We start from the raw sequence: 26450 nt of genomic DNA on the forward strand, positions 1-26450 counted from the left end.
GGCTGTAACACCGGGGCACACGTCCCTCTCAGCTCTTCCAGGACAGAAAAGCATCAGTCTGTGAAAAACTATGGACAACAACGGGTTTTCTATACGCAGTATCTCAGAAGAAACGTGTGAACAGGGGTCCCCAAGTATACCCAGATAATACCCGAAGACACCGACTGTATAAGAAACATTAACAACTGAATCTCCAGGATATTAGAATAGCTGTAACAAATATGTACATTGAGTGTAAATAGGAAAAAAATCTAAAGGCAAATTGAAAGAAATGCAGAGTCAGACGATTTCTACAATTCAGATTAAAAAGAACAAGGGACGGGGGCGGTGGGGGGAGCAGAGACTTGGTTTCTAATAAATCTCTCGCCTTCCGCAGAGGGTACTCCGGGCGGGCGCCTGAGCCGTGCACAGCCTCAGTCAGTGACAGAAAACAGAGATGAATCCTACCGAGCTCCCCGAGTCCCCGGGACAACGTCTCGGACCTCCCTGCCTGCTCTCACCTCCCAGGAAGAAGCAGGACCGGAGGCGGCCCCTGCGAGGAGCCAGTGCCCGTGCTGCCTGCTCTTCCGACAGAAATCGGGTGTTCCCCCTGTAAGGTGATGATCTCCCTCGCTGCCACATAAAAGGACGCAAGCGGGCAGGCCTTCGCTCAGCAGACGTTTTAACAAGTGCAAATCAAACTGCCAAATCCCACCTGGCTGGTGGGTTTTTTAGCAATTTAGGAGGCAGTGAGTCGCCAGTGCTCCATACACTGCATCGACACTTAGTGTGCCGGGATGGTCACGGAGCGCTGCTCTTCTCTTACAGGTAACACTGAAGGCATAAAGCCACCTCAGCAATTAGTGACCTTTTAAAAGCCTTAATTGAGCTTTTCCTTCACTAGCACTGGGAAAAATGGAGGCTCTCTTAGGAGCAGGACTGCCGCAACTGGTTAGTTGGAAGAAAAAGCAAAATTCCCAGTACCAAGACTGATGAAAAAAAGCACAGTAATACTAAAAAAAAAAATGCATAGCTTGCTTTGCGCCTTTTCACAGAAGTTCATCTGAAAGCCTAAAGCAAGACAGACATTCACAGAAAGTCAAAGCAGCGCATCACTTAAGAATCATCTTTTATGTTTCAATATTAACTCTAAAATGACAAATAAAATGACTTTTTTAGGTCAAACTTTAGACTGCGTTGCTTTGGATATAGAGCAATCCCATCATGTCAGGATCCATCACTTCATAAACCAATCCCGAGAGACTGCACATCCCAACAGAGCAGCAAGGGAGCAGCACCGGGACCCACAGGCACTGAGGAGATGAGGGTACTGGCAGGAGGGCTTGTCTTCTCCAGCTGTTTGGGCACTTCTTGCCGCTCGTTATAAAAAGCCTACTTGAACAGAACAGCTCTGCCAGGAGAGTTTGGTGGTAACATAGTTGTTTTGTCCCCAGAAAGTTGAAGGTTTGCATTAAGCCTGCTCATATGAAGTAGTGTTTTAAACTATTCAGTCCAGCCGCACGTGCCCAGGCCATTTCCAGCTCCCCAGCACGGCCACCGCAGCCAGACATCAGAGCTGGCACAGCAAGCGGCAGCACCCACCCCCAGCCACCACGCCTGGCCAGCGTGGGGGCACATAGAATCATAGGGTTGGAAGGGACCTCTGGAGATCATCCAGTCCAACCCCCTGCCAGAGCAGGGTCACCCACAGCAGGTGGCACAGGAACGTCTCCAGGCGGGTTTGGGATGTCTCCAGAGACGGAGACTCTACCACCTCTCGGGGCAGCTTGTGCCAGGGCTCTGCCACCCTCACAGCAAAGAAGTTCCTCCTCGTGTTTAGGTGGAACTCCCTATGGTCAAGTTTGTGCCCGTTACCCCTTGTCCTGTCCCCGGGCACCACTGAAAAGAGCCTGGCCCCATCCTCCTGACACCCACCCTTTCAGTATTTACAAGCGTTGATAAGGTCCCCCCTCAGGCGTCTTTTTTCCAGCCTGAAGAGACCCAAATCCCTCAGCCTTTCTTCATCAGAGAGATGTTCCAGTCCCCTCATCCTCTTGGTAGCCCTTTGGTGTCCCCTCTCCAGCAGTTCCCTGTCCTTCTGGAACCGGGGAGCCCAGAACTACAACTTACTGTAATACCCCAAGGCAGGTGCTGCCAAGGACAGTCCACATGGGGTGAGCGGCACAGCCCGCAGCCCCCTGCCTCTCTGCCCAGAGCTGCGTCCCCTCCACAGCGAGCCCAAGGTGACACCAGGAGTAACGTCACTTCAGACCTGGGTACGGATCCATTGCTTGATATGAGGGACAGACCATGGCAAAGCTCCAGCTGCCTCAGCAGGGAAGACAACTGTCCTGGTTTGAGCCACACTGGACTAACTTCTCTTCTAATGCTTGGGAAAACTGCACTTTTAGAAGACTCCAGTGCCTGAATTAGTGAAAATATCTACCTTATAGCCAGCTCTGGGGTGCGGGTTTCAAGGTCTCAGTGTTGAGGATGAGGAGGAGTGAGACCCGGGCACTTGACCCAAGCTGACAACAGGATTATTTCATACCATGAACATCCCATTCAATACAAATTAGAAACACTGCTGCGAAGTTCTCTCTCTCCCTTGATGGCTGCCATCCTGAGAACTCCTCGCCCCGGTGCCGGAGCCCTGAGCCCTTCCCTCCTCCTGCAGCCGCAGCGCTAGCAGTGTCCCACGTTTGCTGTCCCGCCTGGGAGCGCACGGCTTCTGCTGATGGAATGGGCTGGGTATAATCCTCGTATACCTTATATTAGTATTGGGATTGATACTGGTTCTTTATTCTTGTTGTTAATTATTTAGTCTTACCCTATTTAATCTATTTACATGTCAACCATTGTGTTTCCTTGTTTTCCCTGGTTCCCCTTCCTGGGTGGGGAGGGGTCATCGGGTGACAGAATAATTGTCTAAACGACAACAAATTATTACAGGTTTTCTGCATAACAACGACCCACCAACACTCCCAAGAGCCACATGCGATCTATCAGGCTGCGGTGGTGCAGGCACTAAAGCGCGTGCACGGGGAATTAGCACCCTGGCGCTCTCGGGAAGGCACAGGCTGCTGTTTCTGACCAGTTTACCTTTGAAGCTGACAAATTAAGGGCAGGCGAAAGGCAGCATTGCTCAAGGGATCTGACATCACTCCAGCCATGGGAAGCACAGGGCTCCCTGCAACCACGTGCCGAGCACCTGGAGCAGGGCCTGCAAGTGGTATCTCCCTCAGGCACAGTGGCCACCCAAGGATGCCCCATCCCTGGAGGTGTTCAAGGCCAGGCTGGATGGAGCTTGGAGCAACCTGGTCTAGTGGGAGGTGTCCCTGCCCAGAGCAGGGGGTGGCACTGGATGGGCTTTAAGGTCCCATCCCACCCAAACCATTCTATGATTCTGTGACGGGCAGCAGGTGTCCAGCCAGCAGCAGAGCCAAGACCAGCCCTGGCCCACTGCTGACCAAGACAATGGAGATGGGTATTCCCTCTGACTGCTTCTAGGATGTTTATATCGGAACCATCCGTCACCCCAGAACCAGTATGAGCCACGTTAAGTCTGCACAACACATTATCATAGAATCATAGAATGTGTTGGGTTGGAAGGGACCACTAAAGGCCACCTAGTCCAACCCCCTGCAGTCAGCAGGGACATCTTCAACTAGATCAGGTTGCTCAGAGCCTCATCCAGCCTGGCCTTGAATGTCTCCAGGGATGGGGCCTCCACCACCCCTCTGGGCAACCTGGGCCACTGTCTCACCACCCTCGGTGGAAAGAACTTCTTCCTGATGTCTAATCTAAACCTGCCCTGCTCTAGTTTAAACCATTGCCCCTCATCCTATCGCTACATGCCCTTGCAAACAGCCCCTCCCCAGCTTTCCTGTAGGCCCCCTTCAGGGACTGGAAGGCCGCCATAAGGTCTCCCTGGAGCCTTCTCTTCTCCAGGCTCAACAACCCAAACTCTCTCAGCCTGTCCTCACAGCAGAGGGGTTCCAGCCCTCGGATCATCTTCATGGCATCCTCTGGTCCCGCTCTAACAGGTCCATGTCCTTCTTATGCTGAGGGCTCCAGAGGTGGACACAATACTCCAGGTGGGGTCTCACCAGAGCAAAGTAGAGGGGGAGAATCACCTCTCTCATCGTGGCCGTACGGGATGTCAGCTATACGCACTACCACAGCAAACATGATCTCTGCTGTCTCCACACCCTCACCTCATAATGTGGCAAGTAAAGCTACGAAGACACCCAGAGAGGGGGGACCTGGCTGGAGCTTCCCCAGCGCTGCTCAGAAGCACCTAGAGACAGATTCTGAACTTCAGCGCCTCAACAGCATGGCACACGCGCATGTGCCAAGCACGCAGCAAAAAGAGCACGAGCACATCACCGTCTGCTGGCCACCAGAATAAGAAACATCATCCACCAGGGAGGAAGGTCTGCGCTCATCACCCAGCCTAAGGGCTTGACCCAGGCGACCATTCTAGCTCGCAAAACACACCCTCTGTGCTGCAGGCATGTTTGAATTTAATGTAACCTCCGATACAAAAAATACGGGACATTTTTGATTCTGAGTAAGGAGAAGTGCACAAAAACTATGTAATCCAACACCATGGAGACACCAAAAAAAAAAAAAAAAATCCAGCCTTGCTGTCTCCCCCCACGGGTCCCAGCCAGCAGCACGACTGCCAGCTCTGGACTTCACCATGAGTCTCACAAGACCTGGTGTCCCCTCACACCAGCAGCTACAACTTACACAACCTCCTGAAACAGACTTAATTTGTGTTTTTTTTCAATTGGTTCTCTCTACAAGAATGTATAAAAACTGAAAAATAACAAGCAAGCTGCCGCAGCAGGCTGGCAATATGTTCAGAGGGCAATAATCAAGCAAGAACCGTAACTGCAATTAGCCGTAGAAGTCTACTAATGCCAATTTAAAGGCTCTGAAATCTTATTAGAAATACTGATATAAATCAATTAGTGAAAATAAGAAATGCATCAGCTAATCACGTGATGGGTAGGAAAGCCCCTCCTTTCTGATCATCTCCTTACTTTCCTTTTAGATCATGTTATTATAAGCTATTATGCCAGACACGATTTTTTTGGGGGGGTAATATGAGTCTTTTCATTCTTTCGAAGTCCCAGAACTAGGGGCAAAGAGAAAGTTTCTCTAAAGAAATAAGCACCATAGAGTCTCTCAACAAAAGTCCCCAACTCCGCTGGATTTTGAAAGTCCTCGGAAAAAAGCTCTACCGCTGTGCGGAGGGCAGGCGGGTCTTCAGTACGGAAGGAGCCTGGGAGTCTGCCCAGCTAATCCCCACGGTCTCACGCTGGGTAACAGAAGACTGTTGCAAAAATATCAGCCAGTAGCCCCAACACAGATCCAGCTATCTTCTTCCCTTGCCCTTGTCCCCATTAACTCCTTCTCCCTCAGAGCTCCCCAAAAAAGGAACTCATGCACCAATTTTGCATACAAAAATCTGACTGTCCCATACAAAAACACCAAAAGGTCCTCCTGGCTCTCGCGAGGTGTCAGAGCGCCACAAATGAAAGTCTTCCACCTTCACAGCCATCTGCGCACAGCTTATGGCCAGAGCCAATGCTGCTCGCCATCACCCCAGAGAAAACTGAACGTGCAATGCCTTGGATTAAGATGTTGCGATTTCTCCACTACAGCAGAACTCACGATTTTTTGCTGAGAAGGTGGGAGCTGCTCGGTGCCCCCCTTGTATCAGCCGTGCAATGCTCATCTCTGCCCGCGGCCAATCCCCAGCTGGGGGCTGCTTCTGGTGCTGCTGCCCAGGGGAACGGGGAAGCTGGAGGCATCAGCCTGGTCCTGCTGCCCACATCTTCCACCCTGTGTGAGGCCGTAGGTAAACTCAAGATTCAAAGCGAACTCCAAAGTCACCACAAATAACCTCCCACCAGCGGGAACAGAGCATCCGTTTCCTGGAAAGGGCAGCAGAGGCTGGTTCCTTGCCTAGCCCAAGGCATGCCAGGGCAGGAATGCCATCCCGCCCTGAAACACCTCCAAGAAACAGGCCTTACGGAGGGGGCGGCAGCATGCATGTTGTAGGTGACAGATCAACAGCTACACAGTGTCACGAAACCACCGCAGCCTGGCAATTGAAAGAACATCTCCAGCTAATGACTGAAATTGTCTTCTGGAAAGCAGAGTCCAAACTGTTTTTAAAAAGGAGCTCGAAATGCTTACTTATGAGGTAGAAAGTGATAACTACTGGAGATAAAATATTAAACTTGTGCTAGGATTTCTTGGGCTTGCCAGTAGCGCTAAGGGGGGAGTGAAGGGCTTACGGTAGGAGCTGGGCTCCAGCCGATCACGCAGAGCGAGCGTGGTGTCTGCGCACACAGCGGGGAGCACCAGACAGAATTCTCTCATTGCGTCTTCATTCCATGATTATTTTTATTTTATTTTTAAAGGAGATTTCCAAGGGATTTTGTCTTTGAGTCGTAGCACGGACCAGAGCATATCAAACTCATAGCCTCCCAAAACAACTGCCAGGCTTGGGATGGAGGGAACTTTTCCTCTAGCACATACCAGTACCTTGCTCCTCTGAAGCACTGGGCAAAATTACTTCACAGGATCACGTGCAAGATCTGTTCACAATTACCACTTCTGCAACATCCAAAGTACCTGGAACAGCCTCTTCCTCCAGCACGTCACAGCGGCAGCTTACAGACTTTAACTATGGGTAAAAATTTGGAAGAAACTATTGCTGTGAGACCGCTGTGATAACCCGCAGTGAACGGGGACACTCGGCTTAGTCATCCGTGGACCTCTCCGGAGGTAACACTGACTGAGAGTCGCTTGTTCTCCTGGCACATGAGTCAATGACTGTTCCTGCTGGGCAGCAAAGCGGCAGAAGCTCCCGCCAGGTTGGGCAAAGACGACCCAACCTTCACCTCCACCAGTTCAGCTGCCACGGAGCAACCAATACTGGTTGCTAAACACACACCTCTTGAACGCGATGCCCGAAGGGACAGCAAGATTTTGACCCCAGTATTATTACATCCACAGTTTGGCACATTGCTCCACAGTGTGGACAACCAACCGGTTGAAGAACATCGCCACAGAGCATTCATTGTGTTTGGTTTGGGTCTCAAAGACCCAAGACGTGCCAGCACAGGATTACTCCGAGGACACGAACGCTGGGCAGTCAGAGCTTCGCTGCCAAAGAAGTCAGAGTATTAATCAGGTTTGAGAGGGAAACCCAACACAAACCTTCCCAGAAAGCTTCTATTTACTAAATGGAAATAGCACCATGGACAAGCGGCTCCTGGACTCCGTCCCAGGTGCTGTGAGCAGCACAGGGCCCTGGCACGAGGCAGGGCGCAGCTCAGACCTTTGGCAGCTCAGCGATGAAGCAGGTTCCCTCCTGCCAGTTCAGTTACGGGCTCCCGTTCAAGTCAGTCGTGACTAAGACCCATCTATATTAAAGCAAATGACCAGCCCCAGAAACATTTAACGTCTTCACTGAAATAAACCCTGCATTCACACATTCTTCATTTACAGTTTATTTTTGTAGGGCAGGAAAAAAAGCAGCCATACTGACAAATCAGACTCGGAATTTGCAGTTCGAGTCACAGAGGATCCCAAATCATGCCCCTGATGGGGAAACCAGCTGAGCCCTGTACACTTGCGCTGGAGACACTCGTGGGCCACAGACACCAGCTCCCACCACTCCTCTCTGAATCTTTGCCACTTCAGTGCTTGCCGAAAGGATGCTTCTCCCATTTGTTACACTGTGTTCCTCGTCGGCAGGATCTGCAGGGATGAAGCCACTGGAACAGGCCAGAGAGTAAATTCTTGTTCTCAGCCCCGAGGATGTCTAGCATTGATGCACAGTGGCAAAGCTTAACCTCCAGGAAACGTATTTGGCCACAACTCTGGTATAACCAGCTGGGCAGATAAATTCCAGGATGTTACTCCAACACTTCTCAAAAATAAATAAATTAATTAGAAACATATTTTTAAAATGGATTTTGCATTTCCAGGAGAAGGCTGGCAAGCTCGTTCAGATATTCAACAGCGTGTGCCGCCAGTGCAGCAAGAACTCAACTGCCAAGCTGCTGCCTACAGCAGCGCGTCTCCGGACCTTGTCACCCAACCCCTTCTTCTTCCAATAGACATCCCAGCTCTTTCACAACTCCTTTGCATAAACTTGCATATGCACTTATACCATACAGTCACCCTTTCCAGTCACGACAGTTGGGCTACATCAGACCAGAAAGGAGAGACCTGGCCTCTACTTTTCCACAAATCAGTGAGGAAACCAGCTTTAAAAGCAGACATCCAAACACCCCAGTTTACACACGCTGACTGTTCCCGCCACCCCAAGGCAAGAAGTACCTCAAAGAAAGGACAAAACTCCCACGTCTATCCTCGGCTCTGGGCCACCAGTCTTGGCCAGCCCTACACAAAGTGGTTCTGATCATCCTCCCCGTTCCTGCCCTCCGCCATCCAGGTTTTCTGAGCGGGGCTGGAGGAAAGAAGAGGACATCAAAGGTAGGGCGAGGTTTCCAGTGTTTGACATGAGACCAGGTCCTGAACTGACACCGTTCAGGAGGGGAACTGGGCTTTACAGGAAAACTTAGACACGGTCCCATCGCTCCCCAGAAGGGATTTCCAAAGGCAATGCTTTTATCTTAGTCCATAACCCCTCCCGGGTCAAAGCAACACAGCCGTGTGTTTTTTTAAAAGGAAACTGTTTTATCTCTGTCCACAAACCTCTTCAAAGTACAAACACTTTGCTCTCTGGTCCAAAAGCAAAGTGATGGCTAATTCAGTTCAGAGAACCGCTTCCAGAGAATTAGGTCCAAAGCAAACCATAAAACCCTTTTTGGACCACAGAAAAAAATAAACCTAGACAAAAGCTGATAAAAGGACTGACTCCCTTTCGGCTCAGCTCTGTCTGCTCCCAACAGCTGTCCTCCTTACGCCACAGGGCATCTCCTGAAGCACCTCAGAAAGATCAGATAAATTATTCAAAACGCAGGCTAATTCCTGGCGCTGGGACTCTTTGTTCGCTCCAGGACCAGCGCGAGCCGTCTGCTTCCTGGAGGGCTCGCTCTGCCTCCAGTAAAGGGCAAACACAAAGGCTTCGATTTGCAGAAGAGGAAATCAATTTAGCAGCTAATAAATACGCAATTTGTGCAATATACATACTCTCCATCTCCCTTGATGCTCATACAAAAGTTAATGGGCCATACTCTGCTAAGCACAGTTATTGCACGCATTCACGTGAACGGCTCGCTGGAGAGCGGAGCTGGGAGGGAGCCGGGGAGCGGATGCCTGGCAACCCCATGTTGTATTTCCTCACAAACAGCACTAGCAGAGATCCCTCCACGGAGGGCTACAGCCTGAGGAGTCAAGGTCACACATTTTGGAAGATGCTCTGCAGCACCACATGACGGTCCTGACGCAGATCCTGGCCAAGGATCTCTCAGATGCCCTGCGCAGGGTCTGCGCAGGCATCTCCACAAGGAGCTTTGCTTACTGATAGCCTGGTCTCCTCTCAAAAATTCACAGACTCTGCGCACAGGAACTTAAATAAACCTATGACATCTGATAAAAGTCATGCTCGCACCTTTCCACCTAACCACAGGGAGGCACAAACACGCTGCAGCCGTGCAAACCGCAGAACTTATCTTGAAGCAACAGCAGCCTAAGTAGACCAAGAAACACACTTCATGGGTATCTTCAAAATCTAAAGCCTCTCCTCGAATGAAAAAAATCTCAGTGAGATTGCAGATGCCCATAAGAGACAGCTTAACATAATTTCAAATGAAGTGAAAAGTTTAAAGCCAAAGTCAGCAATGCAGCCTGTCCAGAATACCGACTCCTGAACGCAGACGCTCGGCCGACACAAAGCTCTGCCGAGGCACACTCAAATGCTGCAGCAGAGCAAGTTTTCGATTCTCCCTTCCCTCCTTATTGCCATTTCCAAATGCATCTGGCTGACAAAGTTTATGGGTCTTCTTTTACATCCTTTTGTTTAAAATGAGTCCCTCCTGTCCTCTGGGTGCTCCGAGTTTACCGTATTAAATCACATGAATTAGCCCAAGTCTGCCCCACTGCACATCTCCCTGCAGTCTATCCTTTCCTTCATCTTCAAGAAGTGCCTCAGAAAAAAAAGAGGTACAAACACCATGATTAAAGGCAGGCAGGAAGCTAACTAGCTCCAATATTGTGCTTTTGTAAGTCATAAGTTATCGTACACCAGAGCACTGATTTCTTATACTTGCAGCTGGCCAGAGCAATACAACTGTGGAAGTTTGCTTGATCCCTGACAAGGAAAAACATACACAAAAAAAAAAAAAAAAAAAAAAGGAAAATAGGAGCCAGATGAACTCCTCGAGCCCCTCACTCACTCCAGCTACGCGCCCCGGAGAGATGGCGGCTGGGGAGGCTGCACGAATTCTTTGGCAGCGGGACAGCCTGGGCGCAGAGGCTGCTCAGAGGCGGTGGGGCGGACGGCGCACACCTCTGCCCTGCCAGCAACGCCAGCTATGGGGCTGTCTGGCCGCTGACACGGCGTCAGCGCCTGGCGGGAGCTTGCGAGGAGACCTGCTTCCCGATGCGAGCAAAGAACTTAGGCTTAGGCCAATCCCCCCAGGCAGAGGATTTTGGGTGAACATACCCCAGCGTGCCATACAGGCACGGTCTGACGAGTGATGGTGCCAACCCACCATGCTCTCCACCTGTGCCTGGGAAAATGGGGTTCCCCCCTTCTGCCAGCCCCAACAGCACCATCCTACCCCTCAGGGAGCTCTGTCCCCTCCTCAGCCGGGACCGGTCATGATCTGAGGGCACTGACACGGCCTCAACAAAGGAGAGGCCTACAAGGTGAACAGATAGAGGGGCTGTCTATGTTACAGGTACGGCACTAACAACAGTCAATACAAAGCTGGTAACAAAGGAATACCCCTCGGAGTGTCTGCCACATGTCGTGACACCTGCAGTGGCACTTTTCCAAGCATCTCACATACAGTTTACACAAGTCCACCCAGCAAGCCTCAGCAAGAGGTCTGTAACAGAGGTAACTTGTCTAACAACTCAGCAGCGGTACAAGGAGGTGGAGTAAGGAGAGGAAACAGGGTGCAGGCTCACAGCAAAAATTACTCTGTCTCGTTCGGACAACCAGAATCATAGAATTGTTAGGGTTGGAAGGGACCCTAAAGACCATCTAGTTCCAAACCCCCTGCCATGGGCAGGGACACCTCCCACTAGATGAGGTTGCTCAGAGGCCCGTCCAGCCTGGCCTTAAAAACTTCCAGGGATGGGGCTTCCACCACCTCTCTGGTGACCGAGGGAAAACCAAAGGGGGCTTCAAGGCTGCTCAAATCCTTCCTGCAACCCCAGCCCAGGAGAAGGAGTTGAAATGCACTCTCCCTGCTATTTATGCTTTACGGACAATAACTTCACCACTAAACAACTTCAGAATAACTTAGAGCCCTTTCTCATTGATTTTGACAGTTAAATATTTTGGTATTTTAACAGTCACCCTAAACATCCAAGTCAGTTGCTTACTGAGAGGGTCAAGCCTCATGGCTCTTGTTTCAGACGCCTCCAACAGAAGCGTCATTGCCACCAAAGAGCAGCACGTGCACAGGGAGGGATAACTACCATCCCTCAGCTATTCCACCGTCAAAGCCTAGCAGAGACACAGTACTCAAGTTACGTATGAGTGGAACTGAAGAAACACAGGTGAAGTGTCTCTCACCAGGGAATTACCACGAGTAACTACCGCACGTTAATTAATCCAGCTATAGCAACACATCTTTTAAAAAGGAAGACATTTTTCAGCACTCAACAGGCATTGCACTGTCATTTACCCACCACTCACACATTTCTTCTGCACTCAAACAAGCCTGCCATGTAAAAAAAAACCTGAGGATCCGGGAGAAAAAGAAAAGCCCTTTGCAGGGAACGCCAGCAGGCTCCAGTAACACAGGGCAGGACTCGCATTACTGAAGACACTGGCCAAGTGAGCAGCACGGGGAGATTGCTAGAGGAAGGCTCCTCTGCCAGCAATCAACCCCCAGAAACAAATCAAAAAAAAAAAAAGGAGAAAAAACCAGCTTAAACAACTTAAAAATGAAATAACTACTGGACCAATTGACTTAAAGACACAGATTCTCCTGTTACAGGAACAGGGTTTCTCATTGTAGAAGAGATGTTAGAGCCCAACCACAAATGACCAGGATCAACACAGGAATCTCCAAAACATCTGTTCATCCCTCCAAAGCAGGAGGCCAGACCGTACCACAATAATCATCCATCCTGACCAGAATATCCATGGAAGAGCTCACGCCCCAAGGTGACAACTCCTGAACCACAGTGAAAAGGTTCAACTGCCAAAAATCAGCCTGCTTTTCTGCAGCAAGCCTGCTGCTGCCATTCCCACCTGCCTGAGTGGGACGCTGTTGTCTCAGCACGCAGCAGAAGGGCAACAAAACCCACACACATCTAAGGAGGCATTTGTATCCTTGGTGAATACAATGCAATCCATTTTAAATAAGGTACGTGAGATCGGGGAACACAACCAGCGCCTTTGAAAGTTGGTCCAGATCAGTCCACTCCAGCCTGTGAGAAGATGCCAGAAGCATCACATACATTCAGAGATTTTTGTACTTTCTTTATAAAACCGCTTCAGTGACACCTGGGTGGACATTATGCCGCCGGTTCCTGCCCTGCATGGCAGAGCACTACACAAACACCCCACGCAGCTTCTTCCTCTCATTAATCTTTCCTTTCCGGCCCCCACAGGAGACAGCAGCCATTCCTCCCATCGGGAAGCAGACCTCCATTTTTCTTTCAACTCGCATAAAATCGTATCAAACCTAAATCCAACAGAAGACGTCTGACTTCAAAGGCAACAATCGCATCCCAGCTGTATGATGCTAACAAGGTGTTTATGTTTGTTTGATACACGCAGAGCTTAACGCTTAACGTGGTTACACAAGACTCCTGTAAGTAATGCTTCACTGCAAGCACACTGGGACTATGAATAAATTTAATTCAGGAGACTCCGCAACAAAAGCAAGTTTGTAAAGTACACATTTTTTTTTCCTTTTTTTTTTTTTTGTTTTTTTTTTTTTTGTTTTGCTTCCTCACAAAACTCATCTTTCTCTGGCAGAACAGCCCTCGTTTTGACAGGCAACGGTGCTATTTCCACTCCTGTCAGTTCCCTGAAATCAGCATCAAATAACTGAAAAAGCATCCCAGCATCTGATGAGACTAACCAGTAATTTTGGGCTGCCCCTTTACCAGGAAAACATACACATTAGGACTGTCAGTTGATTACAAGTAAACCATAATGGAAAGCTGAAATGGAAAAACATATGCTTACGTATAAATACAGTCCTGCCCCCACAGGTGTGCACAAAGGCTCCAACACAAAGCTGATACGGTCAGCCATATCCTGGCAGAGAGGCTGCACAGGAATAAACTGCTAGGCACAAATGAACTGAAATACACCGGTTTGCTCACCGCACAACTATCTCTACCTTCCAGAATACATGCAGACGTGTCCAAGTAGACATACACCCATCGAGCTGACAAATCTGCCAGTGTCAACTTGCACCAGCAGCGTACGTTGACACACACCAGTCTTATAATTCCACTGTGGGCAAGAGTAAGTGCAGTCATCTTCTGATTTTATTCAATCAGCCCCCACCCGCTAGAGATACAACTAACTTTGCCTACATTAGAACAAGAACAGGTAATTAATACGTAGATAACACGTAGTTTACCTACTGAGGACAAGGATTAATCCTCCCCTCCAGCCCCCGCCTCTTTTCTTATCTTGTTCTTGTCTATCTTCCTTGTTTTCTTATCTACATCACGTTTCATTTTACCAGACCATTCATACATTGCTTCATACCTAACCTGCTGCAGGCTTGCTGCTCCCTTTGCTTCACAACCCTCCACCTCCCCACTGTCCTCTTGTTCCCCGAATTCCCCTCTTTGAGGTTCCCTAAGCAAATCACCAGGTTTGCTGGGGCTCCTCCTACTTTCCCCATCCATTATGGCCTTCTGCTCAGAGAGAACAGTCCACAGTGCCCACACTGCGCCCCGGCAGATCCACCATCTCAATATTGAGGCATCAACATCTCATCCCTCTCCTCCTGCCAGGCCTGCGTCCAGGAGCACCTCCAGCAGCGGGGAGAGGAGCTGCTCTGGTCACTCCTTGCACTCACAAAGGCAGTGACACTAACAGGATGAGGAGGATACAGGAGTCATGGCATCTCTTACCGAATTCCTGTGCCAAGGATTGTACCAGTCACAGTGATGCCCACAAACTGTTTCAAGTAATATTCTGCTTTTGATAGTGCTGTCTGAAGTAACTATGACTACCCCAGAGACACAGCGTAGGTTACACACTGACACCAAATTCATCTGACCACAGTGACCAACAAAGTCCACCACAGCACTCACTAGTTCTTTCATCTGCCAAACACAACGATTCTTGACCTCTCAAAAAGCCTCCCAGAAACTCTTTTCCACCGGGCAGAGAAAGGTACAGAGCCCATACCTTCCTTGTATGTAGGCAGAAACCCATCTCCCAGCTCCAGAACATCACTGACGTGCTGACCAGCATCCAAGGGCGAGAGCGACACTCTAGTTAGTCTCTTGATGCGCTCAGACATACACCCCTGGACAACCTCCCAGCCCAGGCTCCTTCCTTGTATCCACAGAGGTCTTTCTGACCAGGTACGGACCTTCTCTGATTTTTGCCAAAAACAAAACAAAACGGTTACGGCTGGAGTAGGGTAGAGAGGGCAAAGGCCTCAATGGGGGAGTAGACAGGACCGCACATGTGAAGGGAACCGTAAATCCCAAATTCCAGCTGAACAGGTCGGGAATTCCCACCCAGTACATCTGAACCATCACATACAGTACATATGCTTTGCTTCTGAAAGACCCCAGAGCACACCAAGCAGCAAGTACTTTGAGAAGTCCCAGTTCCTCCAGTCTTCCCGAATGCCGTACGCAAGAGCTGAACCCATAACATCCAGTTATAAGCGGTTCCAGCTCTTGCTTGGCACTGGAAGCAAGACAAGTGACTCCACAGGTTGCAAATAGAATCAAAATTCTTCCTATGCCTTGGAATGAATTACTTTTCTAGAATTCACATCACCATTCTTCAAATGGTAATTTTCTACATAATGTCAGCAGTAAAGACTATTACTAATTTTGGCATTGAGAAAAATGCAAAATTGCTCCAATTACAACTTGGGTGTTGTTTTTTCTTAAATCACTGTCAAAGTGGGATCCTACTTCCCAAACATCCAGGACACTAAACATACAGGACTGCTCCCAGACTTTTAAAACAACACATAACTAAGGAGGACAACAATTCTTCACAGCAGCAGTCACCAGCATCCAGAGAGAACTGAGTTTTCACTTAACAAATAAGAATTTCAAAAATTATGAAACAGATTCTATTTTCAATACTTATAATTCCAGCTCTTCTTGGTCTCTGAGCCGCCAGCTGTGCCTTGAACACAGCACCGTCAACACACTGGCCAGGGGGACCCTTTGGGAAGAAACGAACCTCCCGGATTCATGGGCATGAACAGCTGATGCCATTAGCCAGGAGAAGACGCGAGCATGAAGGTGGGGCACGCAGAACACTAAGGGTGAGAAGACATGAAGCAACCCCTTGCTTGATCATGAGGCTTGAGGAGCATGGCTGCACGCTAAGCCCAGCATGAGGACAGGTAGGTGTCCCTTTGTCTCAGTACTGTCACCTGGAAGGGCTTTAGCCTGTGCATATCAAAAACACTGTAGGATATTGAATTAAAAACAGAACAGGGTGGCCTGTAGAGACCTTCTGGATCTGCTACCCTAGCTCCAAACGCTCAACTTCCATGAAGACTTCTCTCCTGTAGCCCCACTCCAGCCCCTGCCAAACTCCCCGGCAGCAGACTCCCTGTACAAAACAGGAACCCCCTGCAAGAGGCTCTCCCCTCCGGCCAGCCCGCCCCAGCACGCGTCCTCCGCGCACAGCCTCCAAATCTCACGGTCTCTGATGGCTGTCCAGAGGAGCAACCGCCACGGCCCCCAGGACGGTGAGAGCTGTCCCACCCTCTCCTGCTCCCACCACCTCCCTCACAGCAGCAGTTGCACAAGCCAGGTCAGAGAACATTTCTGGCTGAAAGTTAACTGAGCAAAGCTTTTTTTTTTTTTTTTTTAAATATAATTACCTGTTTCCAGATTAATGACTTCCCCGCTCCACCTCGCCGTACTGTTTAAGCCAATTAAATCAACACTGACGCAGTCCTACCTACTTTTCTCCCCACCCAGCAATACATTCCCGCACCTCCCTTGCACCAGCGCCTGCCCAACCCCACCACGAGCAAACGCTGGGCATCCAAACTGCGGACAACTCACCACTTTTTGGTGGGTTCACTTTGCGACAGCTCGGCTTGCCTTGGCATCAATGGGACAGGTGCTGGGGACAAGGCCACCTCTGAGAGCAGCCAGGCCTGCGCTGGCAAACTGCGGACGCATCCAGCCCCTTCCCATCCCACCCCCAGGCTCCCGCGGCTCTGCACAGGCGGTCGTGCGGCAGCAGAGGGTTGTCCTCCTGGGGTGGAGTTTCTTCGCTGGTTCCAGGAACTCGCCTTCACCACCAATATCACAGCTACCTGCTCCTCCAGATCCCACCCTCAGCTCCTCCCAAAACACCCAAATACTTAGCGGTTACCTTAAAATTAAACAAACCCTAACACCAGCTTTCACCACAAGCATTTGCATATCATCAAACCATCCCTGTCCTGAATTCACATTTAAACAGCCACTTAAAACCAATTACAGCAGAAACAACAGCCCTTCCTCCACCTGGAGAAAGGATGGAGATGCTCCATCTTACAGGGCATCAGGGGTTCTGGAGTCAGGGTGCGAAACCAGCTCTCAGCCCTGAAGATACCCAGGATTCAGGGTAACGGTCATTAACATGAAAACCAGGGGTCAGGGGGAAATACAAGGGGCAACACAGAGTGATGTAACTGCACTGCAACGAGGCTATTTCTTGTTTTATTGCAACTGTTTTGGCATATCATGGTCAAGTTTTTAATCCATGTGTTTAATTTAGATGGTTTGGGATTCTGGTTTTTCAAAGGTGTTGTAAATATGGATACCACCACCTTCCCAAGGCCCAACAGGTCCCCACTCCATCCAGCACACACGAGAGCTTCACATGGCGGAAGCTGCAAACAGCAAAATTTCACCTTTTTATTCCAAGTATACCAAACTCTTTAGTTTATATGATCAGTTCTCAGCCCGAACAGGTCCCCACTGGTCTTGGTGCAGTCTGTCCTAGCAGGACAGAACACACAGTACAGCAAACAGCTGTGACAAACATTATTTGCTGAGAGCACCTGCACTTCTTACAGAGGGAGCACACCTTCCTTCTTCTATAAAAAAATAAAGAGTTCCCAAAACAGGGGAAACAGCTTCTTCAGTATTACCATCCCTGTATTAAATTAAAAAAAAAAAAAAACCAGCTGTGCATCACCCCTGCCTAATGAAGCCTTAACTGTTGCTCAAGCAGAGAGCATTTTTCAGTGGTCTAACTTTAAAGGAAGAACTTGAAAGCTGCAGCTTTTCTGAAAAATAAATATCCACCGTTTTCACAAGACTGCTCAACCATCACCAGGCGCAGGCGGGAACCCTGGCAACGTGACCCTGCCATAGCACTGTAAATTTCCATCAGAATAAAACAAAACTGAACCACAAGTCCCCCGCTGCACTGCTGGGACTGAAACATCTGCCTCCACACAAACACACCAACGGACACCGAGGGACCGGGCGCTCCGCGCTGGCCGCCCAGTGGGGCCGAGGCCCAGGCGTCCGCAGACACCGGCCGGGCCACCCGCCCGCTCCCCGCCGGGGCCGCCTCCCGGGGCGAGGGGACGGGCCGCCCCTGGCGCCCCTCGCTCCGGCCGGGTCCCCCCCGAGACGCCTCGGGATGCTGCCGGCCGCGGCCTGCACGGGGCACCCCGGCGAGGCCGCGGAGCCCTCCCCGGCCGGGAGCAGCGGCGGCCGCGTCCAGCCGGCCATTGTCCCGCCCCGCGGCTTCCCCCCGCCGCCCGGGGCAGGGCTCCGCGCCCGGCTCCGCGCCCCTCGGCGGCCCCGGCCAGGGCCGCCCTTCCTTCCGGGGAGCCCGCCGGGCACGGCGGGAGGCGGCAGCCGCGGGGAGCGGCGGGGCAGGCCCAGAGCGCGGCCGGCCGGGGCCGGCCCGAGCCCATCCCGCTGCCCGGCACCCCGGGGCGGGATCCCCACGGGCAGCGCCGCTCCGGACGGCGGACACGGCCGCGCCCCGGGGTCCCCCAGCGCCGCGGCCCGCCCGGGCCGGAGCCCAGCGCGGGGACACAGGGCGGCCGGCGCCGCGCTCCCCTGCTCGGGGGGGGGGGGGGGGGGGGGGGGCGGTTCTCCGGGCGAGAGCGGCGGCGGGGACCGCGCTGCCGGGGCCCGGCCCGGCCCGCCGAGGCCTAGAGCAGGGCGCGCCGCCCGGCCCGGAAGCGCCGGCCGGGCCGCGGCCTAGCGCGGGGCTGCTTACCCTGCATGCTGCTGGCGGCGGCGTGCGCCTGCGGGCCGCCCGCGCCCGGCCCGCTCCCGCCGCCGGCGCCGGAGCCGCTGCTGGGGCTGGGAGTCGCCATTGTGTGCGCGGAGAGGGAGCAGCGCGGCGGCTGCAATGCAGCAGGGACCCTCCCAGGCAGGACACCTAGAGCCCCGCCGCCGTATAGCAGCCGCCGCCGCCGCAGCCGCCCCGTCCGCCCCCGGGCTGGGGCCGCCGCTTAACCCCTCCCAGGCGGGGCGCCCGCAGCCCCGGCGCCCTGCGGCAGCCGCTGCGGCGGGGGCGGGAGCGGGCGCTGCCTCCGCCGGGAGCGGGGAGCCCCCGCCGCCCCCGGGGCCGCGCTCGCCCCCCAGACCCCTGCCCGGTGCCGGCCCCGCTCCGCCCCGGCCTCCCCCGGCAGGGGGGCATCGCCCGCGCCCTGCGCCCGCAGCGCTCAGCGTTCCGCCCGGCAGCCCCGGGCCGCTCTCCCGCGTCTCCCACCTGCGAGCTCCGGGAGGGCCCTTGGGGACCGGTGGCTGGTCCAGGCAGTTTTATCGGATTCCTCATCTTCACCCATGACTTCTCCTCCCACTCAAGCAGCTACTTGCAAACTTCTCATGTCTTCCCCGAGACCTCTTCCCTGCCCACCGCAGGGCATGGCTTCCCTCCTGTGGTTTCCATGATGCCCAGAGCATCGTCCCCTTTCTGCCACCATCAATCTCCTCCGCTTTTTCTTTCCTCCCTTAGCCACTGCTGTTCATTCCAGCGCGTTGTTTCTGATCCAACCTCTAACTCCAGCGAACTTACAGCCTTAGTCGTAGGCACAGCACATGCCAGGAATTAGAGCAGCGAAAAGGGTCCCCCAGAGATCTCTCGGGGGCGGGCGGGGGGATCTCTTTCCAGCCGCTGCATGATTTGGGCAAGTCACTTCACCTATGAGAGTCCTTGCTTCCTCATCTGTGTAACAGAAATAATAATGACCTCCTCTATGAGTTGAGATCCGCTGATGAAAGAGCTGGACACCCGAGTGCTAGACAGCAGCATGCAGACTCTTTCCCTGCTTCTCCTTTGCCCAGCCTTCTCCGTGCTTCTCATGAAGGTGGTGATGGAGCAAATACCTCAAGTCCTGAACATACACTGGATGTGCCTCCAGAAGCTCAAAACCATTACCTTATGTGCAAGTGCAGATGCAATGGGGGGAATAGGGTTGGGGCAGGAGCTGCCTCCCCTTCCGGCCCTCATTTTTTTCTTCTTTCTCCTCCAGCTCAGCTCATATTTATTTATCTCACCTCATGTTAAGGCCAAGATTTTTCTTTCCTCTTGTGCTTTGAGCTTGGGAAAACATCTCCCGTCCTAGAGTCTTCTGGTTTCCCTGCTCACCTGCACGTGGGCTCAGGGAAATGGGTTGAGACCCAAGAAGTAGTCCCTGGGGCACAGAAGGAGCCCACCCTTCTGCCTAAACCCTGCTCTCCAGTGAATATCTCATGCTCCGCAGAGCTCGCCTTTGTCAGGAGACGGGAGAACGGGGCGAAGGGGGCAGAGCTGGTCTTGACAACCTCCCTCTTTCTGCTCTATCCTCCTAACTCCTGCTAGTCCAGCAAAGCCATCTTCCTCCCTGTCAGGGATGCAGCTTTTCTTGGCCTCGGGGAACACCATCACCTCCTCACCACTCGGCCCAAAATCCCAGTAGCCTATTTGCTAGGTTTGAACTTAGGCTGCTACCCTACACTGTCCCACCCTGGCCTCTGCTCTTTCTGGGCACACTGCTGACTCTTTCAAAGCTGTCCCCTCCACTGCTTTGGTTGGAGAGGAGCAGGAAGCACTTGCACCCAGAGCTTCCCACAAGAACAGCCCTTCCTGAATGTGGTTTGTGTGGGCAGCACGGGTGGTAACAATCAGTGCCAGTGCCTGGCAGAGCCTGTAACAAAGACCACAGGCCCCACGGCATGCAGCAGCATGAGCACGCATGTCCGGTGGAGGTGTGCCCTTATCCTCTCCTCCCGTATTCCCATATGGGACACCTCAACACCTAGCACAAAGTGGGATCCCAACCCTACGTGCCACCTACGAAATGCCAGGGAGCACCAAGGACGGCTGACTCTGCACGGAGTGGGTCAACAGTGGATGGGCAGCAGCCTCGGCGGCAGGAGCCCAGACCTGAGCAGGGCAGGTCCCATGGCAGGAACCAGGTTCAGCCCGGACTCCAGACAAGTCTATTGCAATGAGGCAGGTCTGAGGTTAAGTCAAGTCCCCAGGTCAGGGTCTGGGTCATGGCTCCAGGACGTGGTCAGGCACAGCAGCAGCACAGCCGTAAGGTAGCTTAGGTGGGGACCAAAGTAAAATCTTTGGCTAAAACAGCCCCCAGGGGAAAGAGTGAAGACTTATTTCTTCACCCAACCCGCCCAGGCTTCTCCCAGCTTTTTTTTCCAAAGTGCTCCAAAGCCACCTGATGCTTATTAAACTGCTTACTCTTACCAGAAAAACTAGCCTTAAATGCTGAGAGTTAAACTCCTGGGGAGGGGTTGCAGTCCAGGTCTTGATGCAAAAGACATTCCCCCCACCCATAGTTCCACAACTTTCCTTTCTTTTCCCTTTCCTTAAGCCTTCTCTTCTGCCTTCACCGACAGTGCAGCTCCAAAGTTGGCATCTTGCAGGCCATGGTGCAGAAACCCACCGCCGGCTGGCAAACACTGGCAGAAGCTGACAGCTGACCTCTGCTTGGTGCCACCTGTATGTGGTTTGCTCACAATTAGGTAAAATCGTACTGCTTATCCTGCTCCCCCTGCAAATCTGGGAGGATCAACACTACCTGTCCTGACAGATGTTTGTGAAACCTGTTCTTAAAGACCTCCAGTGATGGAGATTGCGCCATCCCTCAGCAATCTGTTCTGGCACACTTCTATGCTGACATTATCTGAAAGGCTAACTTAAGCTTTTTTGTCTGAGCTGAAATCCTTTATATCCTGTCCTGCTTGCTGTGGCCTTCTTTGAAATGACCTTTTAGGCCCTCCATGACTGCAATGTTTCCCTTCCTCTCCTTGTTCCCGCTTTCTCTTCTACAGACTACATCAGCTCAATTCTTTCAGCCTTTCTTCATGGTTTCTGTGCCTCCCAGCCTCCTCACTGACCCTCTTTGACTTTTTTTTTCCTGTTGGTTTGTATTTTTTGAAGCACAGTCTCCCTAGCTAGGCATATTACTCCAGCCTGTCTTGGAGGGCACGCTCCTGGCTCGTAGGCTCCGGTGTGGTGCTTTTCCCATTCCCGGTGTTCAGCTTGCCCTCCGTTATACCTTGGACCCCTTTTTGAAAAACTGCATCCACCCAAGTTGTTCCCTCTGTTGTATTTTTGTTGCTCACTGGTCATAAAGGTTACTCTTGAAGTTATACCTGTTGAATTTTGCCTCATCAGTTTCAGCCCATTGGTCACTTTAGTGCTGAATTCTGTCGTTTTTGCTGTCCTTCACAGCTTGCAGTAATTTCCAGGTTTAATAAGGCAATCATGGGTGTTAATCATCCAGGCTGTTAACTAAAGTAATTAAAAAGATGTGGCATCAAAACGTGTCCTTCCATTTTGACAACCACTGGTAATTAGCACTTGAGGTACAATTATCTCACCAGTCTTGCACTCACCATGTGGTCCTATCTTCTTAGGAGAGGGTCAGGACAGCCAGTGTTAAAAACCTTCCCAAAGTCAACATGTATGACATCTGCTACCTTTCACTTTATGCCTAAAATATCGTGCTGTAGCAGGACATCAGGCTGGTTTGTCAGCACTTGCTCCTGCTGAGCTCACGGCGGCTGTTGTCCGTCCCCTTGTTGTAGTCCAGCTGCATACAGGTGCCTTGTTTAACGAGTTGTTCCAGAACCTTTTTCGGGAATTGAGAAGGACTTTAAATTAGGATTAAAGAAAGCAGCTGACAAAGCATAAACAAGATCAATTTAGGTGAGCTCTATAAAACTAATGAGGTAGGAAGAAGGTGGTTAATATAGGATTATAACAAGGATGAGAAGGAGGTCAATCTGTCAGACACTTTAGACATATGTCCCCCAAAGTCAGTAAATCAGGTGAGATGGAGCTCCTCCCCGTCTCAGTAAGGGGGGCTCTGTCCTTCCCTTGCTCATGGCACCCGACCCACTCCGTAAGGCAATTAAAACCAAAGCTTTTTTGGCGTTATCAGCTGTGTAACCATACATTTATTTCCACATGTCCCTCTTTGACTTGCAGTCAGGGTCCTGGGGCCAGGACACACAGCAAAGCCCCCGAGCTCTCCCCTGTCCACCTGGAGCCTCTTCACCAGTTTTGATCTGGTCAAAACCAATCTGCTGTCATTCCCGGCAGTGCCATCAGTGTCCACAAGGATGAGTGCTGTTATGGAGTGGGTCACTGGGGTGCGTGGCTTTGGCAATGCTTCAGTAACATCTCTGGTACAGGCTCTTGGGAAGCAGCCTGGCTCTCCTAACATCACAGCTTGGCTGCTGGGTCCGTCCCTGCAATACTCTCATTTAGAATCATAGAATCATATGGTTGGAAGAGACCTTTAAGATGATCAAATCCAACCATTAACCCAGCACTGCCAGCTTACCACTAAACCATGTCCCTCAGCGCCACGTCTACACATCTCTTAAATCCCTCTAGGGATGGTGACTCCACCACTTCCCTGGGGCAGCCTGTTCCAACGCTTGACAAGCTTTTCAGTGAAGAATTTTTTCCTAATATCCATCCTAAACCTCCCCTGGAGCAACTTGAGGCCATTTCCTGGGAGAAGAGACAGACCCCCCTGGCTACCCCCTCCTTTCAGGGAGCTGCAGGGAGCGAGAAGGTCTCCCCTCAGCCCCCTTTTCTCCAGGCTGAACACCCCCAGCTCCCTCAGCTGCTCCTCACCAGACTTGTGTTCCAGATGCCTTTATCACCTCTGGCCTTTACAGGCGAAGTTCCTGAACTGCTGATAAGCTTGGGCTTCTATGAGCGGAGCAGCAGACCCCAGAGAGGCGTAAGGAGGGAAAATGTTTTACCTAATATTGAGGAACTAATTTTCAGGTAGCTCTAATTATACTCAGGGGTACTAAATGTTCTTGGCCTCCCTCTTGTGGGAGAAAGCAGTATTGCTGGAGACTCTCTTCAGACAGAGAAGTCTCCTCTGTCCATGGCGGGGGTGGTGATAGGAAGTCCTCGTGGTAGTTGGTAAAGCTTTAAAGTGAACAGCCTCGACCTTTTCTTTAGAGTAAGAACACCAACCACTGAAAAACCTTTCTATTTCTTAAATATATACTATGGCCAGATTGCTTTTGAATTAAAGCAGCAGAGAATGAGACAGCATCTGATGCCCTGGTTGGTGAAGCAATCCCTTCCCTCCCACCCTGCCCTCACAGGAGACGAACCGGCCTTTTGCCCTCTCTTGCTCTTGTGCCACTGAACTTTGGTCACTTACAGACTTGCCAAACCCTCCGTGCTGTCCCTCCCAAGTGCCCAGGAGGAGCTGCTTTCTGCCAGCCCCTTCCCCTTGGTTGAAGTCCTGTCCCACCCCACGCAGGGCCCTGGACGTGCCTGTCCGGCTGTTTCTCTGCCTCTCTCCCAGTCTCCACCAGTTTCTCCCAGCTGCTCTCCAGAAGTCGCGGTCTCCCCTGCGGACCTGCAGCCCAGCACCGGTGCTGCGGCAAAGAGCAGCACAGAAACCAGGGGGGTGTATGGGTTTGCTCAGTGGCTTGTGACCAGATGAATGAAAGAGCCATAGAGTCCATTGCAGCTGACTTTTCACAAGATCAGTTGGAAAAAACGGAAGGTAATTCAGGGTTTTGTTTCCCACACAAAGAAGAACTGGTGTGCCTGAAAAGCTTCTCTGCTTTTACTTTCCTATTGTATAAATGACTCTAATGAAAAACACACTGTTCTCTTACATTCTTCTCTCTTATTAACACCGCTGTTACTTTTTAGTCCTTGACATGTCAATTTTCTACCCTGAGATACCTCCCCTGCCTTAGAAATGCATTCAAAAGCTTATCCTGGGCCTGGAAACAAAGCACGAAAGTGATTCGTCACAAGAGCACATTACCAGGCTCATTACTAGAGCTCTGCGCCTTCCGAGGTGCGGGGAAGGGACTGAAGATCTGGGGACAGAGGTTAAAGCACAGAGACAAATGTCGCTGAGTGCTCTCCAGTGAGGTCCTGCCTGCTTAAGAAACCCCAACCAGGAGCGTGGTGTAGTTCGCGGTGCCCCAGTGAGGGAGTGCGGCTCCACGGGGACCCACTGAGAAATTGCAGGCACGTTTGGACTGTTGCTCTTGCTAATCCATGCGTCAGGCTGAGTTTGATAAGAGAACAAAATGTGTTGTTCCCCACCTTTCCTTTAAGCATCTGTAGTCCCTTCCCAGAGTGCTTGTGAACAGGAAAGTTGTACTCTTAAGGGCGCCTGTAGAGAGTGGTTTAATTTTCCTGGGCTTCAGGATGGGAATGTGAATCAATTTAAATGTCATGAGGGATTTAGTTATAGTGAACATAGCCTGCTTTTCTGCCTGCAGCTGCCAGCAGTTGTTTAATGTACAGAATAACACGATTATTATGAACCATAAAGCCTACTCAGCGGAGCTCTAACAATAGCAGCCATTTACAAAGACGGCTCTTACTTCTCTGTGACTTTCTCTGCAGTAATTTCATCTCTCATAACCTGCTCAAGGAAAGACTCAGCTGAACATAAGAGGAGAAGACGAGCATTAATCCTCTCCACAAATGTGGACACATTCACATGTCCTCTGCATAACAGTTCAGCAAGATTTAATTCTGTTGGGGGCTGAGGGGACTGTATTACGCTGTCACTGAAATCAGTGGGAGAAATGATCTGACAGAGACTCAGGGGTGGATGTGGTAGATAAAACATTCCTAAAGGGCCCACTTTCAGTTCATCACTAATTATCACTTTTGGTCATAAATGATCAGCGAAAGATGAAGCAGCACTATTCTTCTGAGTAATATGCTTTTGGTTCTCCAGACAACACAAAAAGACTGAATCTCTTCATAAATGCAAGACTAATTCTAGACCATTGAGTCATTACATAAATTTCCATTTAAATCCCAATCTCTTGGCAAGGAAAAGAAAGAAGTCTCCTCTTATCCCTGACTCACTGTCCCTCCCCTACACCTGTGGTTCTTCAACACCACCAAATTTCCAAGCCATGGCATAGCCATGACACCCAGCGCCACATCTGTTCATGGCCCTTGTGAGACAGGAGACACTTGTGACGAGCTCCCTGGGGATCCCTGGAGTTGGTGTTCACTCTTGCTGTGTAACAGGAGGCCTTTCTGGAGACAGTTACTTCTCTTCAGCCATGCCAGCTCTCAGTCAGCTTAGTTACTTCTACGGTAGAGAAAAAAACCTTTCAGACACCTGGTGCCAAAGTTAACTATAACAAACACAAACCTCTCACATGTAGGTGGATGTAGGTGGGCTCGCAATGTCCTTTGCAACCAAACAGGCTGGTTCTTGACTATGAGGACAGACTGGACAGAAACTCAGCGGAAACCTCACTGTTCATAATTAGTTTTGGTACAAACTTCAGGATTTGCAGTAGTTCCTTATTTTGCCTTCCCTATCCTGAATAAAAGAATATCTGGTCTTGAGTAGTCCTGCCTGACCTCGGAGGTATCCCTCAAAACAGCAGTAGTAGTTGGTGCCTGCCCAGCAGTGTCAGCACGAGCGGTCTGATCTGCAGCTGCCCTGCCAGCCACGGCTGTTCCCAGCCCCTGCAGAGGAACTCCCCACGCTCAGGCATGTTCCAGCCCCCGTCAGCCGCTGTGGTGACTAGCGGTGCAGCTCCACAGCCATCTCAGCCTCAGCCAGTCTGCACCAGGACTCAGCTCTCCAGCCTTCCCCTGCTGCCCTGACATCACCTTC

The 26450-nt window shown here is 51.3% G+C and overlaps 1 protein-coding gene across 4 annotated transcripts in view; it reads right to left on the reverse strand.

The window, feature by feature from the left end:
• Window positions 1–19308, reverse strand: part of MAP2K4 (mitogen-activated protein kinase kinase 4) — a 107262-nt gene extending 87954 nt beyond the window's left edge. For 2 of the 4 annotated variants that reach the window (XM_063352016.1, XM_063352013.1), the window contains exon 1: window positions 18569–18813. In XM_063352016.1, coding sequence (XP_063208086.1) covers window positions 18569–18668 — 100 coding nt within the window. In that variant the 5' untranslated portion in view covers window positions 18669–18813. Of the gene's footprint in view, window positions 1–18568; window positions 18814–19066 lie in introns of those variants that run through there. The other 2 variants (XM_063352015.1, XM_063352017.1) reach the window with 2 other exon arrangements.
• Between the last annotated feature and the right edge of the window lie 7142 nt (window positions 19309–26450).

The sequence above is a fragment of the Chroicocephalus ridibundus genome, chromosome 14 (assembly GCF_963924245.1).
Source record: "Chroicocephalus ridibundus chromosome 14, bChrRid1.1, whole genome shotgun sequence".
Taxonomy (NCBI): Eukaryota; Metazoa; Chordata; class Aves; order Charadriiformes; family Laridae; genus Chroicocephalus; species Chroicocephalus ridibundus.